At 36.4% G+C, this 22,693-nt stretch overlaps 1 protein-coding gene across 1 annotated transcript in view; it reads right to left on the bottom strand.

The window, feature by feature from the left end:
* Positions 1 to 2,006: 2,006 nt before the first annotated feature.
* Positions 2,007 to 22,693, bottom strand: part of LOC131860270 (uncharacterized) — a 31,301-nt gene continuing 10,614 nt past the window's right edge. Inside the window, exons 4-5 of the mRNA XM_059214654.1 lie at positions 2,352 to 2,420; positions 2,007 to 2,249 (exon numbers count right to left, since the gene is read on the bottom strand). Of these exons, the coding sequence (XP_059070637.1) occupies positions 2,007 to 2,249; positions 2,352 to 2,420 (312 nt within the window). The remainder of the gene's footprint in view (positions 2,250 to 2,351; positions 2,421 to 22,693) is intronic.

Here is a 22,693-nt window from a genome sequence, read left to right as displayed (position 1 = left end):
GGGGTGTGAATCAGTGACATGAAAAACAATACTACTTTAAAAACTGACCGATAGATATATTTAAAAAGTTTGTTAAACATTATGCATGCAAACCAAAATGATATTAGTGCATCCACAATAAGTAAAACATCCACCATAACTCAAGTGTTTATACATGGAAAACCCAAATGGAAAAAACCACGGTGAGACGAGACTCACAAGTTAACTATCTGCTGTAATAGGTAACTGACCGGTTAAAATCTACATAAGTGCCATGCTAGGAGTGAATCTTGTTAAAGATCCCAAAGCTCTATTAGGAGCTATACCCTGTTAAAGGTAGTACCCTGTTAGGAGTAACCTCGATAGAGGATTTCTAAATCCAAACTAATGGATCACCTAGTTAGAGGATTTGTACAATGAATCTTGTTAGAGCTTACCTGGTTAGGGGATTTGACTGTTGTAGTGATTAGAAAACAACAGGTGGTGTGATCTAGAAGTAGCACAACTTGCTTGAATAGATCCTCTTCTGTGCACTCAAAAACATACTCTGCAACTTAACACTTCTGTCTTTGCGTCAAATCATCTCATATCATATATCATCATAATGTCATTATATAGACATTTAGATTTCATGTCGGCCTTAGAAATTATATCACAATTTCCTAGGTGTAGTGTATCTGGACAATCAAACATAACTCATCACAAATTATCGCCCAAATTTGTTGGTTAGGATAACTCATCACGACCGGTGATAACTCATCACACAATCAATGAATATTGGTTGGACTTAACCTCTGTCAACATTTAAACCAATGGTCCTTCATTGCTTCTTCGATAATCTCCATTGGATCTTCAAGTTGGTGTCGGGACATTCCTGTATATACCGGTTGATGACATGTACCGGTTTGACACCATCACAAGCAAAAATTCTAATACTGGTATCAATATAATACAAATAACTTTGAAGTAACACCCGTAGACAAACATATGTGTGTGTGTACATGTTCCATCAATGACAACATATGAAGTCATTCATTACAATCATCATCAAGCCAACAATCTCCCCCTTTGGCATTGATGGGAACACTTAGAAATTTTTCAATCTATACAGCTAAGTGTGCTTACAAAAATTGTACACATATATTTTTACTCCTACTCCCCCTTAACAATACATACAAATTTTTCACAACACACATACATATTTCTACTCCCCCTTTGACAACAATGCCAAATTGAAATAGTAAAATATATACATATGTAGCAAAAATTTGCAGCAAAAGTTTACATATACAAAAACTTGAAAATCAGAATCAAGGATTGTTCATTGCAATTCTCAGAAAAATGTCACTAAAAGTATGCTTCAATTGAGAAAAATCATTTTCCCATGTCTCCAGCAAGGTTTCAGTGAGCTTGATTGTAGTCATGACCCATGTACAAAATTCTTCCATTGAACCAAGTGTACATGTCTATGCTCTTTGTAACATGTCCACTTTTGGTCTGAGTAAATTCTTCAACTCCTTCAGGGATCAGAGTCTTTTTGCTTGTTCACAATCATAGACATCTAACCGGTTTTACAGATCATCCACAGATTTTCCAAAAGCTAAAATTGAATCCTGTAAAGGTATGTAAGCATGACATATCCTTTCCTATTCTTGCTCGATTTCTATTCGCCTTTGATTTATATCAGTATAAAATAATGAAACATTAGATGTAAATGCAAGAGTTTTCCCTCCTGTTTCAATAAATTTTCTTAACAGATCTTTATTTAGTGATAGAGAAATTCTCCCTGTATCAATATCCTTCATGATCTTTTCTCCTCGCTTCTTCCTGTAACTCTTCTCTACATAAGTCTGCACTGCTTCCTCAAGGGACTTAAGCTGGTCAGAGGCATCAACAACTAGCTGGCCAACCTTGCCAATGGGAGTTGACAAGTTCCTTGTAGCAGTTTCTGGTAGAAGGCTTGACAGAATATCTATAATATTTTGAATGGTTTCTGCTTCCATTCTCTGTTCCTTAAGCCTCTTCTTTTAATCTATGGATTGCATCACATTTGCAAACTCCAACAATTCTGATGCACTCATGTTATCAAAATTTATTGGCCCTTTGATGCTGAATGAGTCATCATCATCATCATTATTCTGTTGTTTAACTAATGCCTTTTCTGGTTCAACAGATTTCTCTTTCTCAATTTTCTCTTCCTTTTGTTCTTTCTCCTTCTCTCGTTCAGAGGTTTGTTCATCAACTTTTTCAGTAGGTTCCTCCTGAGTAGCCTGTGAAACCAGTCCGAGATGGGGTTTCACTTTTTGATCATTTACCAGTGGGGGTGGAATATCCACATTCGGTTAAGTTGTCGGTATCTCTACTGTATTAACCTGTGAATCAGTAATTTCAGGTGGCTGCATATCTGGTGCAATGATGTTTCCAGATAGATCTATTATATCCTGAATATCATCAACAAATATTACCAGTTGGGAAGTAGTGTCATCCTTCTCCTTGATAGGATAGACAATATCAGCTTGCACTATTTGTTCCTCATCCATTTCCAGTAAATCAATAGTATCTTGCTCATTATCCTATTGGGACTCTATCAGTTTACACATATTCTGAATTTCCTTTGCTATCTGATGAGTGTCAACTTCAACAGGTTGCAACTTCCCACTAAGTAGCTTCAATCTTCTTGACTTAACAAAAAATTGAGCTTTGTGTTTATCAAGCAATATAATTTGTAGACGTATAAAAATGACCATATTCCTAAATGAATATTCAATGTTCATTTTATTCTCATTCCTCTATTTTAGTTAAATCTAATTTAATGAAATCACCCATATTCTTCTATTTAAATTAAATAAATTATTCAATTTATTTAGTTAAATTCACTTAAGCCTTTTACATCATTTAATTGAATAAATCTTTTAATTTAATTAAATCCCTTCTTCTTACTTTTAATTAAATTTACATTTAATTAATAGTTTACCCCAAATTGAATAAATCTAATTTATTTAATTTCCCAATTTGCAACCAAATTGAAATAAAAGAATTTATTTTAATTAATCCTATTATCCCTCATCCACTTGCATTTTCCTACATCTCCCACTTGCATCCTAACCCTATTCCTAATTTCTTCTAGAATCCATCTAATCCTAATCAATTAACCTAAACCCATCCATTTCCCTTTTCCCTAAATTTGAGGAGGTCACCTCTCAAATTTGGAGTAAAGTCTTCAAAAGGCATTAAAGCCTTTATGCCTTCAACAAGCTAACTTGTTGAATACCCCCAAATTTGGAAGGACTCTTACAAATTTGTCCCCAAATTCTTCAAACCATTAATGGTTAACTAATCCTTTGTGGCATGGTTAGAGAATTTTTGGCTAACTCAACCTTCATCTAACCTAGGGGTCTCATCAAGCATTCATTGCTTTGACCATGGTTATCCCTTTAACCTTTGCACAAGAGTTTATCCCTTGGGTAAAAGCTTTATCCATTGGATAACCCTAGCCTAACCTTAACCCTTACCTTCTAAGGTAACCATGAGGTCTTCTCAATCAGTCTTATGTTGACAATTGTCACCATTTCATTGGTGAAAATTGTAAATATGGATTGATAACTTTCAATCCTGACCCTTGATTAACTCCTTCAATCTTGACCATCCATTGCCCTATTTTCACTATAAATAGAGCTCTCATTCCTCCATTTTAAGGATCCATGCAAGCTTTTAGTATCTCATTTATGCTCAAATTTATCAATACATCTAGCTTCTCTTTGTAATAGGAATTAATCTAATAAGCATTTTAGACTATTTCCTTTATCATTAGCTTAAATCATTAACTAGTATATCATGTTAGGATATTATTGCTACTAACCTTGTCATCTTATAATCTAGTTTACTTCATTTATAGAATCATGCATAGATAGGATGCATTTCATGGTAAAATTAATCTAAAGCATCTCTCGTTCTTGCATTCGTCATCCCTAAGCCACTTTGCTCAATGGTTTGAGAGCAAAGGCATTGGCTTGAGGGACCTTGTGAGATAGAGAACCATGGAACCTACCTTGGGAAGTTGAGTCATTCTTCATGACTCCATAACTTGCACCAAGAAGTCTTGTGGGTGTGTGAACAAGCTCTTTGAGACCACATTTTCACATTTTAAGTTTCATAGACCCGCTTTTCCTACACACACAATTAACTCATCCTTTGAAAAATCAAGAAAATATTGCACAAACACATCATCAATAATTTCTTTTTCTTTCTTCACACCTTCTTCCCATTTAATCAAAAATATACTTCTCAAGATCATGAGGTAATAGATTGTAATGACACAAATAACTGATTACCTATTGAACAATTTGTTCCTTCTGATCTTCATTAAATGAATCAAAATATTCTTTGACATTAACAAATCTATTCCTTCCCAATGTCTTTACCATTCTCTCAAAATTAGTCATAGGATTGTAAGACAAAGCATTAATGGGAATAGTCTGCTGAGAGGTGGCTTCAACTGGTTTGGATTTCTTTCCAGTTGCCTTTACCTTCTTTGGTTCTTCCTCAGTATCAGTTTCATCATATTCTGCTTGAAGAATCAGTTGTCGACCTCTTTTCTTTGTTGTAGTCCGCTTCTTTATGTATACTTTAGGCGCTAATTCCTTTTTAGTTTGGACACTTCGTGTCACTCTAGTACTTTTTGACATCGGAGGCACTTGCTCAACTTTCTTCTTCTTTCCTTTACCACTACTAGTTGGAGCACTACTGGTTTCAGCTTTTGCAGTTTGCTCCTCAACACTATCCAGTCTTTTCTTCTTCTTGACTACTAGAGATGCCAACAGGTTATTGGCATAACCAATCAATGTCATAATTGACTTCATAGATCATGTCTTCTATTTCATCTTCTCTCGGTTCAATAGCTTCCATCAGACAGAAATTGGTGGTGACTGTGAAAATGATGTCCTTAGCAAATTTTTTCACCACATCCTCAGGTAGATTTACCCTCATACTCATTTCATTCTGAAATTCATTGAAATATTTGTTTATTGCAGAAGAGAAAGTGTTCTTAACAACCTTAATGTTGTTCTTGATCTGAGCGGTTACCAGTAGGTCTTTGGACCATTCAAGATCACCAATTCCTGGTAGGAAATTATGAAAGTAAAAGAATAGAATAATCAGTAACTGACCAAACTTGAACTTCTGACTACTTTCCTTCTTGATTGACATTAGATTCAACATTAATTGACTTCTTATGGCCTCACAAAGGTCATAATTTGCATTCTCAATGATCAATTTATAGGCAGTATGCACTGCTGCAGATGGTACACTGTTCATTCTACTGGAATAGAATATCCAGTAGCCTATAACCATAGTAGCCAGTTTAACCACTGGGTCCTTCATTTTATTAACAGAAAAAGCACGCCCATCAGAGGTTGACGAGGTTAAAGTGGTTACTATCTCTTTAAAAATTGGCCTCAACTTAGGTACTTCACTAATTGACCAAAAACCAGACACAACTTGCATAGCTTCTTTGGTTATAGTGTGTGTCCTTTCCAAATAGATATTCTCACCATGAACATGACTAAGAATAATTTGGATATGTTCCTCTTCAAAATCCTCAAGAAAATAAGCTGCATTATGAAAACCTTTCTCATAAACCCTAATATACTTAGGTTGAATCTTTCCGCTCTTATCGCAAAGGGATTTCAACTAAGAGTAAATCAACAATGTTCCTAAATATTCAATTTTACAATCAATGTATCTAGACAAATCTCCTTTTACAATGACTCCGTTAGGAACTTGAGATAAATAATTATAAGACACAATTCATTATGATTCCACAACCTCCATAGGTTCTGATGTGATCATTAACCTCTCTACTTGCTTAGATGATGAAGCCATTTCAGATAAACTAGATTCAAAATAGGATTTACAAAGAAATACCTCAATTCACACGTGCTGCCTTGGTTACTGGTTGACTACTTAAATGCACACCAGTTCAACCTTTACTAACCTTCGAATCAACTTCAATCACATAAATCACAACACGAATTCAAGTAAAACCATCTAGCAATTCTTTCTTCGCTCTTCAAGTGCTCAATAATTCTCTCTCGAATGCATTTAGGGTAAAAATAACAAAGTAAAACTCGCTTTTATCCTTTTTACCTACTGCATTAAATGTTCAACCACTAGGGTTACAAACCCTAATATGTCATTTAGCGATGCATATAATATTAATAGGTGTAAAACCGGTTGATAAACTTTTGAAAAATCAATTGACAAAAGATATCAAGATTTCACACATAACCACTCAAAATTCAAACTCTCTTACCACTCATCTTTCAAGGGGTCTGGAAGTAGATTTACTGCTATCCTCCCCTTAGCCCTGTTGAAAGGCTCAGTTCACCGGTGTAGGATTCTCCACACTGGTTGAAGGATTATTTTCTTATGTAGGTATATCATCACTCTTCTTTTTCTAGATTCGGTTCATCTCTTCTCTGGTTTCCTCAACATTTACCTTCGGCTTTCCTTTTTGATCTTTAGAATGATTAACCGGTTTATTCTTTCTGGATCTATAGAACTTTGCCATGTGTCCCAATTTATGACAATGATAGCAGACCATTCTAGATGATCTCCAAGGTCATGCATTGCTTCTTCCAGTTCTCCTTCTACAATTCATAGGCACATGACCATAATTGTTACAAATGGTGCAAATGACATTAGTTACCTTTTCCATCTCAAACAGACTAAACCAGTTGACATAGGGTCTCTGCCAGTTTATGTTACCTCGGTTATCATAGGTTCTCATCTAGTTGCCATTAGGTCTTGAACTCATGTGAGGTACTGGATTATTTTCTCCATATCTCCATTCAATTGATCTATGTCCATACATTTTGCATGTGAAACAATGACCTTCAAAACTCTTAGATGCATACCTAGTATTTGCATTGTAGCTTGCATTTCCATTGGGTTTATTTCTACACACATTTGTAGTATGTCCAGGCTTATGATAGACAAAGCAAATAGGTTTAAAATTTCTTATCGGTAGGCTTGTTAGCCTTGGGAGCAGTTTTATCCTTCTGAATGTTGCTCTTGGTTCCAGAAGACTCTCCTTTCTCAGATGTGTTAAAACCAAGTCTAGAAGTATCACCTTTCATCCTTTGTGATTGAATCTGCTCATCCAGCATGATAGAACTTCTATTGAACTTTTCAAGCTTTCCATTAGCCTCAGTGAGTTCTCTGGTAAGATCTTCATTGTGTTTTGAAAGAGTCTCTTTCAGAGATGATGCCATTTCAAGATCTAGTTGCAAGGCCTCTTTTTCTTCATTCTTTGCATGCCAATGCTCATGAGAAGTAGTATTATCTCGTTTGATGTTGGCAATCTCCTGATCTCTCTCTTTGACAAGGTCTTCAGCTGCCCTCCTAGCTTCCAACTCTTGACTCATGTGGATAGTTAGGGCTTCTAACTCTCTTCTCAGATTTATTTTTTCACTATTCAGTTTTTCAACTTCTTCAGCTAATGCATCAATGTTGGCTTCATCTAAAGAACTATTATTAGATATTTCCAATATTTGTTCAGTTAGTTCTCTTGTTTTGACTTGTGAAGCTTTGAATATGACCCTTAGTAGCTTCAAGTACTCTAGCCATCTCAAAGTAGCTCATATCCCCCATGGTGGCTTTAGGGTTTCCTTCCAAGCAATTAAGCCTTAACAAATTTAGGCTCTGATACCAATTGATAGACTTATAAAGCACTGAGAGGGTGGGGGGGGTGAATCAGTGACACCAAAAAAAATACTACTTTAAACATTGACTAGTAGATATACTTAACAAGTTTGTTAAACACTATGCATGCAATCCAAAATTATATTAGTGCATCCACAATAAGTAAAATATCCACCATAACACAAGTGTTTATATGTGGAAAACCCAAATGGGAAAAACCACGGTGAGATGAGACTCACAAGTTAACTATCTGTAGTAATAGGTAACTAACTGGTTAAGGTCTACAAAAGTGCTATGCTAGGAGCAAATCCTGTTAAAGATCCCAAAGCTCTGTTAGGAGCTATACCTTGTTAGGAGTAACCTCAGTAGAGGATTTCTGAATCCAAACTAATGGACCACCTAGTTAGAGAATTTGTACAATGAAGCTTGTTAGAGCTTACCTGGTTAGGGGATTTGACTGTTGTAGTGATTAAAAAACAATAGGTGGTGTGATCTAGAAGTAGCACAACTTGCTTGAATAGATCATCTTTTGCGCACTCAAAACTGCATTACCAACATACTCTGCAACTTAACACTTCTATCTTCGCATCAAATCATCTTATATCATAAATCATCATATATCATCATAATGTCATTATATAAACATTTAGATTTCATGTCGGCCTTATAAATTATATCACAATTTCCTAGGTGCAGTGTATCTGGACAATCAAACATAACTCATCACAAATTATTGCCAATTTTTTTTGGTTAGGATAATTCATCACGACTAGTGATATCTCATCACATAATCAACGAATATCGGTTGGAATACCAATACTGGTTAGAGTTAACCTTTGTCAATACTTAAACCGATTGTCCTTTATTGCTTCTTTGATAATCTCTGTTGGATCTTCAAGTTGGTGTTGGGACATTCCTTTATATACCAGTTGATGACATGTACCGTTTTGACATCATCACAAGCAAAACTTCTAATACCGGTAGCAATATAATACCAATAACTTTGAAGTAACACCGGTAGACAAACGTATGTGTGTGTGTACATGTTTCATTAATGACAACATATAAAGTCATTCATTACAATCATCATCAAGCCAACATCCACAACTCCATCCATTATCCAACATCCAATTTTTATAATCCCATTCCTTTAATCCAATCCTTTTCATAAATCTTTATCCATTCCATTCCATCTATTTCTACCAACATCTATAAGCATACCTCCTATTATCTTGGTTCAATGATGCACATCTTTAGGGGATATTATCAATGGAACTATATTACTGAGTCCTTCATCTATCCTATCCACTATCTTTTAAATACACTTATCCACATCCATTTATCCTCATCCCTATCCATTCGAAATATTTCAAAAAAATTCAAAAATTCAAAAAATTCAAAAAAAAAAAAATAAAGAGAAAAAATCAATCCAATGGTGAAAACCACTCCTTGTGGCACCTTGGGTAAGTACCATGATAAATATTTGTAAACAAGCATGATGCATAGTTCCCTAATCCTCTTGCGCTCTACACTTGGGGGCAAGCTTCATCTATGCCATCTTTCCATCCATATCATCCATATCCATTATCCTCTATCCACATCCTATCTAAGTCTATCCACCTTTCCTATCTTTCATCTTGACTATCCTATCCATTTCCTCCATCTAATATCCCTCATCCTATCCAAATCCATCCTCCATTCATACCTTTGATCTCAATCAATATAGAGGCAAAACAATATCCATGCATGCTTTGGAAAACCCAAGCCTACATTTTTTTTTCTCCATCCATATCCATTCCATATTATTCTTCCATTTAATACATATTTATCCACCATCCTTCCATCCTTAATTGCGTTATCCTCTAATGTGGAGCATTTTCCTCCTTTGCACAATAATTCTTGGATCTCCATTCCACGTATCTTTCATGCTTCACTTCTCCATATCCTACCACTATCCATCTACATAATCCCTCCATCCCTTATTCGAGTAATATATTCCACCATTCCATCCTTTTACAAAGTCTTAGTTCTCCCTTTTCATTAGCTCCAATCCATTTATCCTATATCCATAATCCAATCCTATCATATTCAATCATATTCCCCATCTCATCCAATCCTATCATATTCAATCATATTCCCCATATCATCCAATCCAATCCAATCCAATCCAATCCAATCCAATCATATCCCCCATCCCATACAATCCTATTCAACCATTATTCTCCCCCCCATATTATCCAATCCATTTACGATCCCCATCACATTGAGCTTTACCCAATCAAAATAGAGTTTTTCCCATCTATTTGAGCTTATATTGACTTGCCCATAATCCAAACACCCATCCATACCATGCTAATCAAATCCAAGTGGAAATCCTCTCATCTGCAGACCCTGCACAACCAACTTATTTGTTTCCTCCCATCAATATATCCAAATCCTGCCCATTGGGATGCATCCTTCCCATGTCTTGCAGTTTATCCAAATCCATCACCTACCCATCGATATATATCCTTCCCATGTTTTCCAGTCTATCCAAATCCATGTCCTACTCTTGGCAAGAGATATTTGTTGGTCATGTGTTACAAAATAAAAACTAGGTTTTCTCTCCACATCTATACAATAAGAAATCCCATCCACTTCATTTCGTTCATTCACATTTTTCATCCATTTATCTTGGAGATTCCAATTAATTCATTCCCCCTTCATCATCCTTATCCTTTTTACATTCTTTCATCCTCATCCTTTCATCATATAGACCTCCTATCCATTTCGAGAGCACACCCTTGTTCTTAGAACCCACATGTCCTCCCGAGGGGACATACCACTACCTCCTCCTCATCCTTCCTCATCTCACCTATGACTGGGGCATTATGCTACTAGTCCTTATCTTTTCCATCCACTATGTTTTATTCTTCCTTGATATAGCATCACTTCACGACGCTATATCAAAGAGGGGAAAAATGTATGTGCCTAAAATTAATGCCTTTCCACATAATTAATTTAATTAATTATGTTAGTCTTCTTCCTCTTCAAATTGATTAAATCTTATTTAATTAATTCTATCATTATAACCTTATAATTAATTTATTAATAAATTAATTATTTCCCATTCTTCTAAAAAAATCATTTCAAATATCATTTCTTTCTTCTAAACCCTACTTAGTTAATTAATTTTAATTAACTAAGCTAATCATGTGATTCCTACAAATCACTTTTCTAATCCTATCATCTAGCCTAATTAATCACTTCCTAATCATGCTTATCATTATCCTCCAATTTTAAATTCCTCCACTCATTCTCTCTCCTCATGTCACATCCTCCTAACTTTCCCACCTGCACTCTAATCCTTCATTAATCCACCTAATCAATCTCCTTAATCATTTTCACATCCCTAATCACCTTGATCCTTTCAAAGAAATTCAAATTCTTTGAATCTCCCCATGCATCCTCTTCCCAAGGAATTTTTTATTCCTTTATCCATTTAGTCTTCCCACACATCCTCTTATTTTGGAAATTTTAATTCCTTTTTCTCTTCCCAATGTACTTGGGAGATCTTCCCCATGTTCCATGAGAGGTGTGGAAGCAAGAAATGCCTTTATGAAAAATCTCTTGAATCTCACACCTTGTCCTCGCAATCGTCTCCTCCATTTCAAATCAATCTCAACCCTTCATTTTGAAATCAATCTTGGCCCTCCATTTTGGTCTCCTCCAATCTATAAATTGGGGTCTCCTCCCCTCATTTCCATATATCCACTTTTCATCTAATCTTATGATATCCATTTGAGATCCAAAATCATCGATCATGCCATCATAATTCCCAAATATTCCCTTATATAAGAAAAATCCTTCTCATCCATCATCACCATTCAATTCCAATCCAAATCCAATCTTGTTGTGTAGTGGAGAGCAATCCACAATCCATCATCAAAGGAGCAAATCAAGTAGAGCAACAAGGGCACCTCTACTTCATCAAGCTCAATCGAAGGAAGAGTAGAAGCTCAGGTATAATGGTTTATTTGTGTATTTGAATGCATTATTTGGTATATACACTAACCATTAGGCTTTATATTTTCACCCTCTTCAAAGATATTCTGATACTTAAAGGGAACAGTTGATTATGGTCTGTGGTATCTGAAGGATGATGATTTCAATCTAAATGCTTTTACTAATGCTGATTGGGCAAGTGATCTTGATGACCAGAAGAGCATTACCAATGGAGAATTCATTTTGGGAAAGAAGTTGGTTGCTTGGACAAGTAAGAAAAATGATGCTATTTCTTTATCTACTGCTGAAGTTGAATACATTGTTGCTAGTAGCAACTGTACTCAGGTTGTTTGGATGAAGCATATGTTGAAAGATATTAGAGTTGTTTATAATGAGCCTACAACTATATATTGCTATAAATCTAGTGATAAATATTTCTAAGAAACCAGTGTTGCATTCTAAGACAAAGCATATATCAATCAAGTTTCATTTTTTGAGAGAGAAAGTCAGTGATAAGGAAGTCAGATTGGAGTATGTGTCTACAAAGGAACAAATTGCAAATATATTCACTAAGCCTTTGCCCACAAAAAATAATTGTTTATCTGAGAGAGAAGTTAGGGGAGATTGCCCCTCCTGCTATGAGCTAGATTCATTGTGCTGCATTGATCTAGTGAACTTTATTGTCTTATTCTATTATTCAGATTAATGAGTTGGTGCTGCTGCTTCGGGGGAGTAGTTAGTGTGTATTTTTGTTGTTAATATTTGTGAGTTTATCCTAAGGGGGATATATTGTCCTTATTAGAGAGAGAGATGCATGATTTGTATGTTTTTGGAATTGTTGTCAAAGGGGGAGAAGAGCATGTGAAAAACCTCAAAATAATTTTAAGTAGATTGCAAAAAGGGGAGTAAAGGGGAGCCGATCCTTATGATCTCAGGGAGAGACTATTGGTTATTGATTTATTTCTTTTCATTGATTGTTTTTCACATTCATATATTTTCATCAATGCCAAAGGGGGAGATTGTTGGATATTAGAGTTGTTGGGATATGTTGTTATCATTGATGTCAATATACTTCTGTGTTGCAGAGAACTGGTTTGTTGCAGAGAATTGTTTGGGTGATCTATTGCAGTTGTGCTGATGTAGTTTAATGGGTTTTGAGATAATTATCTCTAGCTAATTTAGTATGATTTTCATGATGCTATGAGGTGATTTGGTTGAGTTATGTGGTCTGGTATGTGGATGGGTTTTTCAGTTTCAGTGTTGTAGAAATACCATAACTCTGGCTAGTATTTGATCCGTATTGATGTAGAATGATTATATCTTGAGTTGCGGATTTTAGAGAGTGTTTAGAATGTTCATGTGTGTCCTCTGATTGGGTGGTTCATGATTTGGAACTTCGCAAGCGTATCTTTCTATTTTTCGGTTGGTTTTCTTGAGCTCCGATGATGTAGGAATAATGAATCTTGTTATCCGAGTTGTTGTGGTGATTGCAATGGAATTCACGTTGCTTGTTGATGTTATTTGATCATGTTCTATGATTTTTGGTGGTTTGCATTGAGCGTGGTGCACATTAGTGAAGATTTTATTGGTCCAATGGTATTCTTTGTGTTATGTGACATATTCAATGGTGTAGCGTGTTGCAGATGATCTTGGTGAATTATTTGGTGGTGTAACGTGTTTGATAATTTGATTTGGGTCCATGATATATATTTTCTGACACTGTATTGGTCTGGTTATGGATTTATGTATCGTGTGATGTAATTTTGTAATTAGGTCTTATGTGTTGATTTGACCTTAAGAGATGGTTGATGATATGTATAAATAGGCATTGTAATCATGTTAGTTGAATGTTTGCGAGTGTGTGCAAGTTGTATGAGTATATTGTATGCATGAAAAAGAGAATTTATCATTCAGAAGTGTGGAAGAGAAGAGTAGAGTTGTTGTGCAGACAATGTGCTTAACTGGAACTGTAATCAGGCATTTGAAGATGCTATTCTTTTAGTTCATGTAATCTGGATTGCTGTCCAATCTTTGTAAGGAAGTGAGCCTTCCTTAGGGTTATAGCCCTTCTTGTTTTTGAGCATTGAGCTTTAGGCAGTGTTCCTGAACGCATGTGCATTCCCCATTGGAATATTTACATATGATACTGCAGAATACCATCTTATTGTGGGTAGGTTCCCAACATGGTTTTTCCCTTAACCGGGTTTTCCACGTCAAAAATCCTTGTGTTATATGTGTTGTTGATTTGGTGTTTATATTTTCTATTGTTGTTGTTGATTAGATCTAAAGTTGTGATTAATTTGGTTGAGTTTGTTGAAAATTGACTCACCCCCCCTCTCGGTTTTCCTGCATCATTGCGGCCCTACTATCAATAATTGGTATCATAGCTAGATCCTCTAGAAAGAGCTTGACTGATTGAAGAGATCCAAGATGGCAATTGTTGTTTTTAAGAAGGAGAGTCCAAGATTTGATGGAACAAACTACTCTATATGGAAGCACCAGATGGAAGTTCACTTGAATTGTCTTGGTGAAGATTATTGGAAGATCACAAAGAATGCATACATTGTTCCTCTGAATGGCCATGTTATTGTAGATGAGATCAAAGTCGTTGGACATAATATTAGAGCTAAGGAAGCATTGTTGAGTGCCCTGAATGATGCTGAGATGAATAATGTGATTGAATTGAAGACTGCACATGAGATTTGGGTGAAGCTTGAGACCCTGTATGAAGGAGATAAACATGTGAAAGTTGCTAAATTACAGAGCTTGAAAGGGAATTCTAAAGATGAATTTGTGTTCATTTCTATCATGGAAGAAAATCCGATATTTGCGGATTCTACAAGCTGTATAGGTGAAGAGAAAGCTTTGGCTGCTAATATTGATGAGAAAGATGAATAGGTGATTGACAGTGGTTGTTCACATCATATGACAGGTGATAAAGGTAAATTTGTGAATATGCAAAAGTATGATGATAGTATAGAAAGATTTGGAGACAATAAAGCTTGTGTAATCCATGGTAGAGGTTCTATTTCTCTTGATGGTAAGCATAGTACTAATGATGTTTTATATGTTGAAGGTTTGAAGAATAATATTTTGAGTGTTGGATAGATGGTTGATAAGGGATATGATTTGAAATTTAAGAATGAGAAATGTAAGATCTTGAATAGCTTTGTTATAGAGATTGCACCAGGTACTAAGTCTAAAGGTAATATCTTTCATCTGAATGCTAGTGAGAAAAGTTGCTTGATTGCTCAGAGTGATGAGAGTTGGTTGTCGCATAGGAGAATGTGTCATGTTAACTTTGACTGGATGACTGAGATTAGTTCTACTCAAGTTGTTAGAGATTTTCCTAAGATAGTGAAGCCTACTAATCCGGGATGTAAAGAATGTCAATTGGGAAAACAAAAAAGAATTTCATTCAAGAGAAAACTGCATACATTTAATGGATTGTTAGATCTTGTGAATACTGATTTATGTGGACCTTCTAGAGTGAGAAGCTTGCAGGGAGACAAATACTTTATGATACTGATTGATGACTATTATAGAATGATGTGGGTCACTTTTCTAAGGGAGAAATTTGAAGCATTGGAGAAGTTCAAAATATTCAAAGCTAAAGTGGAAATAGAGATTTGACTAAAGCTGAAGTGTCTGAGGTCTGATAGAGGAGGAGAATTCACCTTCGGTGAGTTTTATTCCTTTTGCGAAGCTTGTAAAGATGAAAACTAGATAAAAGCTATGCAAAAAGAGAGATCAGATTGAGAAGAACAAAACATGGGAACTTGTTCCAAGACCTAAGGTGATGCAGGAGCATCCCTGATCGATGAACAATCTTGCATCAACCAAAAATATTTCCTTTCAGTTTTTTTCTTGTTTAGTTCTTTATGTAGTTTTCTATGTTCTTACTAGTAGTTGCTTGTTTTCGTGGAAGATCTTATTTTCAGTTTCTAGGCTGGTTCATGTGCTTAATTACAGATTTTTAGTTCATTTGGGTTCTTTTCCGATCAGTTATAGCTTCCGGTTGATTGTTTCTGGGTTTCAGGATAGTTCTTGTGCTTACCAGTTGGTTTTCCTTGATTACCAACATGATTCTTGGCATGTGGATCTATTTCGAGTCTTGTCCGATGTTCTTTGGCATGTGACCGACCTTCCTGCTGAACTGCATCTCTTGGTCATTATTTTCCAGAAATATTTCTTTAATTCTTATGGCTAACCTAGTTACATGTTTCATTTTCCTGTATTGGTAAACGTAATCTTATGAGGTCGACCCAAATATGTTCCGATGGGTATAAATATGATGTTATGGAATCATTTGTAGGGGAAGAGGAAGTAGAATTGAGAATAAGGATTGAGATTTGCATTTTGTGATCTGGTTGATTCTTATAGTCTTGGTTGGACTATATCTGACTGATAGCCTTCATGTAACTGGTTAATTACGAGATGTTCTTTGATGATTATATGATGATAGCCAGATGATTGTCGGAAGTTATAAAGCAATAATATGATCTATTTATGTAATCTTGTTATGTTTTCTTGTGTTACTCTTGCTGCATAAGCCGATTGATTCCGTTTGAGGGTTTTATCGATTATGGCTGCATCAAGTGGTATCAGAGCTGGTTATGGATTGGCTGGTGGATGAATTATTTGTGAACATTGAGGCATTCCTTTGGGTGGACAGATCACCAATTGGAGGTAGGCTACGCATATGCTCAATAGATCGCCGATGGGAGGCAATCGAAACCGATAGTCAGATCATCGAGTAGAGGTTGTTCATCAGAGTGGAAGAGGAGATACACCTAGAAGGACAAACCCTCAGAGGGTAGACCAGATGATGGAAGACTTCAAGAATGAAGTGAGGAACAAAATATGAAATGCTTTGGCTGGTTTGCAGAGAAACCTTGATTCTGAGGATGAATATGAAGAAGCCGGTGAAGATCTTGAGGAAACTGAAGGACTGAAAGATGAAAGAGAGGAAATATTCCTGAGATCAGTGGCGCAAGTGAGCAAAGTTCATAAAGTTGAAGTTTCCAACTTTTCTGGAACATTGAACTAGGAGGATATGATCGATTGGATCAGAGAGATGGAGGACTACTTTGCGTTTGAGGATGTGAAGGACCCATAGAGAGTTCGATTGGCATAGACTAAGTTGAAAGGGCATGCTGCCTTTTGGTGGAAAGAACCATAGAAAGACAGAGTGGAGAATGGTAAATTGAAGATCACCCAGTGGAGACAGATGGTTGCAAGATTGAAGGCCAAGTTCATACTGAGAGACTATGAATTGGATTTGTTTAAGAAGTTGAAGAACCTAAAATAGAGAAACATGACTGTGAAGGAATATACTAAGGAATTCTACTAGGTGGTGATAAGATCTGGACATAGAGAGATGGACAAAGAAAAGGTGGCAAGGTACATAAATGGGCTTGCTTTTAACATTCAGGATGAGATGAGTATGTTGAGGCTTTCCATAGTTGAAGAAGATTACTAGTATGCTTTGAAGGCTGAGGAGAAGATGAGAAGAAGACAACCGAATAGAGGGAAGGAGAAATTCAAAGGTCAGATGAGTGATAGTATGAAGAAACCATTTGAGGAAGATGAATCAAAACCTAAATGGAGTAAAGAACCAGAACATAAATCTTAGAGGAAAGGCAGTAGCAATACCAGTAGAGAATTTCTTAGCAAATGTTACAAGTGTGGAGAAACTGGACATAGATTCTATGAATGTAAACTGGGAATGGCAAGAAGTTGTGTGGCAAATGAGGAACTGAAAGGTGAAGGTACCAAATCTGACTATGCATCGAAGAAAGGAGAATCCCTTATGTTCAGAAGAAAGGATACCATATCTACTCAGAGGAAGAGTCTTTTCTAGAATGTGTGTAAATCAACTGGTAAGTGTTGCAAGGTTATTGTAGATAGTGGAAGTACTGACAATTTGGTATCTGAGGAGTTTGTTATGAAGCTTGGATTGAAGAGGCTTGAGATCCCTTGTCCTTATGAGGTAAGTTGGTTACAAGATGATAAAAATATAGAGATAAAGGAGTAGTGTTTGGTGGATTTCAGCATTGGGCCTTTTAGGGATGAAGTTTTGTGTGATGTTGTATTTATAAGTGCTTCTCATGTCTTGTTGGGAAAACCTTGGCAGTTTGATAGAGGAGCTATTTATGACTGTAGAAGAAACCTAGTCACTATTGAGAAGGATGGGCTGAAGTTCACATTTATTCTTTGGAGGAGAAAGAGAAGGAGGTGAAGAATCTGAGTCTTGAGAAACTAGTAGCAGAGGTTATACCGAAAGGTTTGAAGAAAGATCTGATAGAACTGGTTGCAGAGGTTATACCAGAGGGTGACATGAGTTTGCAGAAGGATTTGACAGATGAGTTTGATGGATAGATGGAACCAGATGTTAGAGATCTTATGATTAAAAAAATAGATAAAGTCTTGTGGCAGAAGTAAATCAGAGTTGTAGAAGAAAGAGAACAATAAACAAAAACAATGTGTATATCTAAAACAAAGGAAGATAAATAGAGAGAGTCAAAGGTTAGAGAAGTCAGTTGAGGCACCTGAAGAGCTAAAGCAGAGGTTGGAAGATAAAGAAGATGTTTGGATCAGAAATTAGCATGAGGTCTTTATTCTGAATCCTTTTAGATATTCATGAGTTGCCTCTCATGGAACATCTTTTTCTACCTGGGTTGTCTAATTCTGGACCATCCCCGACTGATGAGAAATCTTGCATCAACCTAAAATATTTCCTTTCAGTTTTGTTCTTGTCTATTTCTTTATGCAGTTTTCTATGTTCTTACCAGTTGGTATCGATAGTTGCTTGTTTTTGTGCAGATCTTATTTTCGGTTTCCAGGCTGGTTCATGTGCTTAATTCCATATTTTCAGTTCATTTGAATTCTTTTCCGGTTAGTTATCGCTTTTGATTGACTATTTCTGGGTTGTGGGTCAGTTCTTGTACTTATCAGTTGGTTTTCCTTCATTACCGATGTGATTCTTGGCATGTGGATCTATTTTGGGTCTTGTCTGATGTTCTTTGGCATGTGGATGACCTTCCCGCTGAACCACATCTCTTGGTCATTATTTTCCAAAAAAAATTCTTTAATTCTTAGGGCTGACCTAGTTACACGTTTCATTTTCCTGCATTGGTAAATGTAATCTTATGAGGCTGACCCATATATGTTCGTGTGGGTATAAATATGATGTTATGTAATCATTTGTAGGGGCAGAGGAAGTAGAATTAAGAATAAGAATTGAGATTCATATTTTGTGAACTGGTTGATTCTTAGAGTCCCGGTTGGACTGTATCTAGCTGATATTCTGCATGTAACCGGTTGATTGTTGGATGTTCTTTGATGATTATATTATTATAGCTGAATGAATCCTGAAAGTTCTAAAGAAATAATATGATCTATTTATGTAATCTTGTTATGTTTTCTTGCTTCTTTCATTGTGTTACTCTTGGTGCATAAGTTGGTTGATTCTCTTTGAGGGTTTTAACGGTTATGGCTGCATCATAAGGACAAGAATATAATTGGTACTAAATGGGCATTCCATAATAAGATGAATGAAGATGGAGAAGTTGTTAGAAACAAAGCAAGACTGGTATGTAAGGGATATTCACAAATGGAAGGTATTGACTTTGAGGAGACTTTTGCTCCGGTAGCTAGAATTGAAGTTGTTAGACTATTTCTTGCATATGCTGCTCATAACAAATTCAAGGTATATCAAATGGATGTGAAGTCAACCTTTTTGAATGGTGAGTTGGAAGAGGAATTTTGCATTGAGCAACTAGATGGATTTTCATTGACAGATGAAGAAGACATGGTGTGCAGATTGAAGAAAGCATTGTATGGACTTAAACAAACCCTTAGAGCCTGGTATGCTAGATTGGATATGTATTCGATGAAGTTGGGATTCTGTAAAGGTATTGTTGATAGTAATTTATACTTCAAGATTGAAAATGACAATATTTTGATTGTTGAAGTTTTTTTTGATGACATTATTTTTGGAGGAGATGATGATTTGAGTAAAAAATTTGCTGATGATATGAAAAAAGAATTTGAGATGTCTATGATAGGAGAAATGAAGTTTTTTCTGGGATTACAAATTACATAGATTGACAAAGGCATTTCATATCTCAATCTATTTATGTGAAGGAATTATTGAAGAAGTTTGGGTTAGGTGATTCCAAACCTATTGGAACTCCTATGTTGACTGGGTGCAAGTTGACAAAAGATGATGAATTTTTGAAGGCTAACCAGACTTTGTATAGATCTCTGATTGGTGGACTGCTTCATTTGACATAGACTAGACTTGAAATTATGAATGTTGTTTGCCTTTTTGCTAGATTTCAAGCCAATCCGAAGGAAAGTCATGTTACTCCTGTGAAGAGGATATTCAAATACTTGAAGGGAATAGTTGATTATGGTTTGTGGTATCTGAATGATGATGATTTCACTCTAAATGCTTTTATTGGTGTTGATTAGTCAGGTGATGTTGATGACTTCAAAAGCACTACCGGTTGAGCCTTCTTTTTGGGAAACAAGCTGGTTGCTTGGACAAGTAAGAAACAAGATGCTATTTCTTTATCTACTGCTAAAGTTGAATACATTGCTGCTTCTAGCAACTGTACTAAGGTTGTTTGGATGAAGAAGATGTTGAAAGATATTGGAGTTGTTTATAATGAGCCCACTATTATATATTGTGATAATTCTAGTGCTATCAATATTTCTAAGAATCCAGTGTTTTATTCTAAGACAAAACATATATCAATCAAGTTTCATTTTCTGAGAGAGAAAGTCAGTGATAAGGAAGTCAGATTGGAGTATGCGTCTACAAAGGAATAGATTGCAAAACCTCCACTAAGCCTTTTCTCATGAAAACATTTGTCTATTTGAGAGAGATGTTAGGGGTGATTTCCCCTCTTGCTATGAACTAGATGCATCGTGTTGCATCGATCCGGTGGACTTCATTGTCTTATTCTATTATCTTGATTGATGAGTTGGTGCTGCTTCTCCGGGGGATTAGTTGGTGTGTGTTTCAGTTGTTCAGATTGGTGAGTTTATCATAAGGGGGAGAGATTGTCCTTCTTAGAGGGAGAGATGCATGATTTGCATTTGTCTTTGGCATTGCTGTTGTTGGGATTGGTAAATCTGGTTGCTTTCATATCCTCTGTGTTGCCAAAAAATTGTTTTCAATGCTAGGGTTTTAAGGGTTCTTGTATTTTATAAGCAGTCTGCATTTTTTACCCTTGGCCCTGTTATAATCCTTCGTTGACCATGAGAAGCCAGTGTCTGCATTTTAAGTTATCCCTGAGAGGGTCACTAGTCATTCGTTTACTAGCCATGCACGTTAGGAGTTACCATTCAGAACAATTTCTTTAAATTTTTTATGTGATCCTAAGTATTGCAAAAATCGCATGTCCTATGGTTCTAATATCCTAGGCACACCCATGCTATGACCCCCTTTACCCCTAAATAGGTGACCACATGCTAAATATTTTCACTTAAGGTTTTCCCTTGTGTCCCTATTCAGTCCAGGATAGTGGGAGGTGTGTCTGGAAGCCCTTGGTTGCTACTCCGCAAGTCATTTGTTGTTAGTTTTTAGGGACTACATGATAGCGGAAGCTTGTGTAACAAAGGATTTTGTTTTACCCCACAGAGTGTTCGATGAGACTAGCTAAGCGGTGTAGTATATGATTCAGAGCCAGAAGAGTGTGCCCCTACAGGTGGTACCAAAGGGCAGGAGATGCATTGTGGGATAGCAGCCCAAACTAAAGAAAGTAAAGCTCTGTTACGTCGTGAAGTGTTATTAACAAGGGAAGTCCCACTGCAGGGTAGTGGGATACAATACAAAGGGCCCCGTGGATTCAAAAGGGTAAGCTAGTGTGGGACATTAGAGAGGTTACAAAAGGGATAAAATGATGACCCTACCACCCCGCAATGACAAAAGCGATGGAATGATGACCTTGTGGGATGACTGTGGCACATGGGGAAATGTGACCCCGCCATCCTGCAAGGGTAAAAGGATTGGAAGCGACAAAGGAAGCATGTAGTATGTTGGTTTCATACTGTATGAGATAGCGAGATAAGATTTTTTGTTATCCCTGCTATCCTGTGGGTGAACTAATCACTTGGAAAGGGTACTGCGGGGTGACAAAGTGAACACTGATTTATGAGACCCCACCATGTGGGAAGGAAGAAAGCAAGAGAAGTATGCATTGTGGGATAGTGAGAAAGGGTTGAGTGCCTTAGAGAAAGTTTCCCATAGGATTAAAAGATGACCAAGGAATGCAGTGCGGGATTGCGGGGTGAAGTATTTTGCTTTCCCTGCCATCCCGCAGGTATCTAGGAGATAAGAAGGGGGCACTATGGGGTAATAAAATATTGAGCAACAATGAGGCCTTGCTATCCTGCGGGGTGTGTAGTGATAGACATATGGTGTTTTTGTTGGCAATTTAGAGGAATTGATTATGTGTTGCATTGATGTTTGTCATTGATGTCAACACTAGTTGTTTTGTTGTCTATTGGCTTTTGGTAGAGTGGTTGGTCCTTGATGTTGATTTGGAGATTTGTCTCCCATTTGGTCTGACTTTTGGAACTAGTTTGGATTGGTTATTCATGTGTTCTTGATGTTTATCACATTCAGTTGGTTTGGGATTTGATGATCCAGATGCTATCATTTTTTCTAGTGAGCCTTTTGGTTACCAATAAGGGTTTTACTGACAGAGCTTTGTTGGAAATCTCTTGGTGAATACGATAAGTGGTGTTGGTGCGGCTTCTAGAAGGTTATCAGGATGTTGATGGTTATCATGTTTGTGTTCCAGTTGTCCATGATGTTTCATCTGGCTTATGGAGGTCTATTTTGGGTTTGGTGTTATTATGTTAGGCTATGGACTGGTTTATGTAACATGTTGGTTGATGCTCCAGAAGTGTCACTAGTTGGATTTATTGTTTGGTTTGTATTGTTTCGGTCTTAGGTCGACTTGGGTTATCATTGGTTTGTGGGATTATGTAATAGATTTATTGTATTATCTTT

The sequence above is a fragment of the Cryptomeria japonica genome, chromosome 11, assembly GCF_030272615.1.
Source record: "Cryptomeria japonica chromosome 11, Sugi_1.0, whole genome shotgun sequence".
NCBI classification, from domain to species: Eukaryota; Viridiplantae; Streptophyta; class Pinopsida; order Cupressales; family Cupressaceae; genus Cryptomeria; species Cryptomeria japonica.
This window is presented reverse-complemented; position numbering and strand designations above follow the sequence as displayed.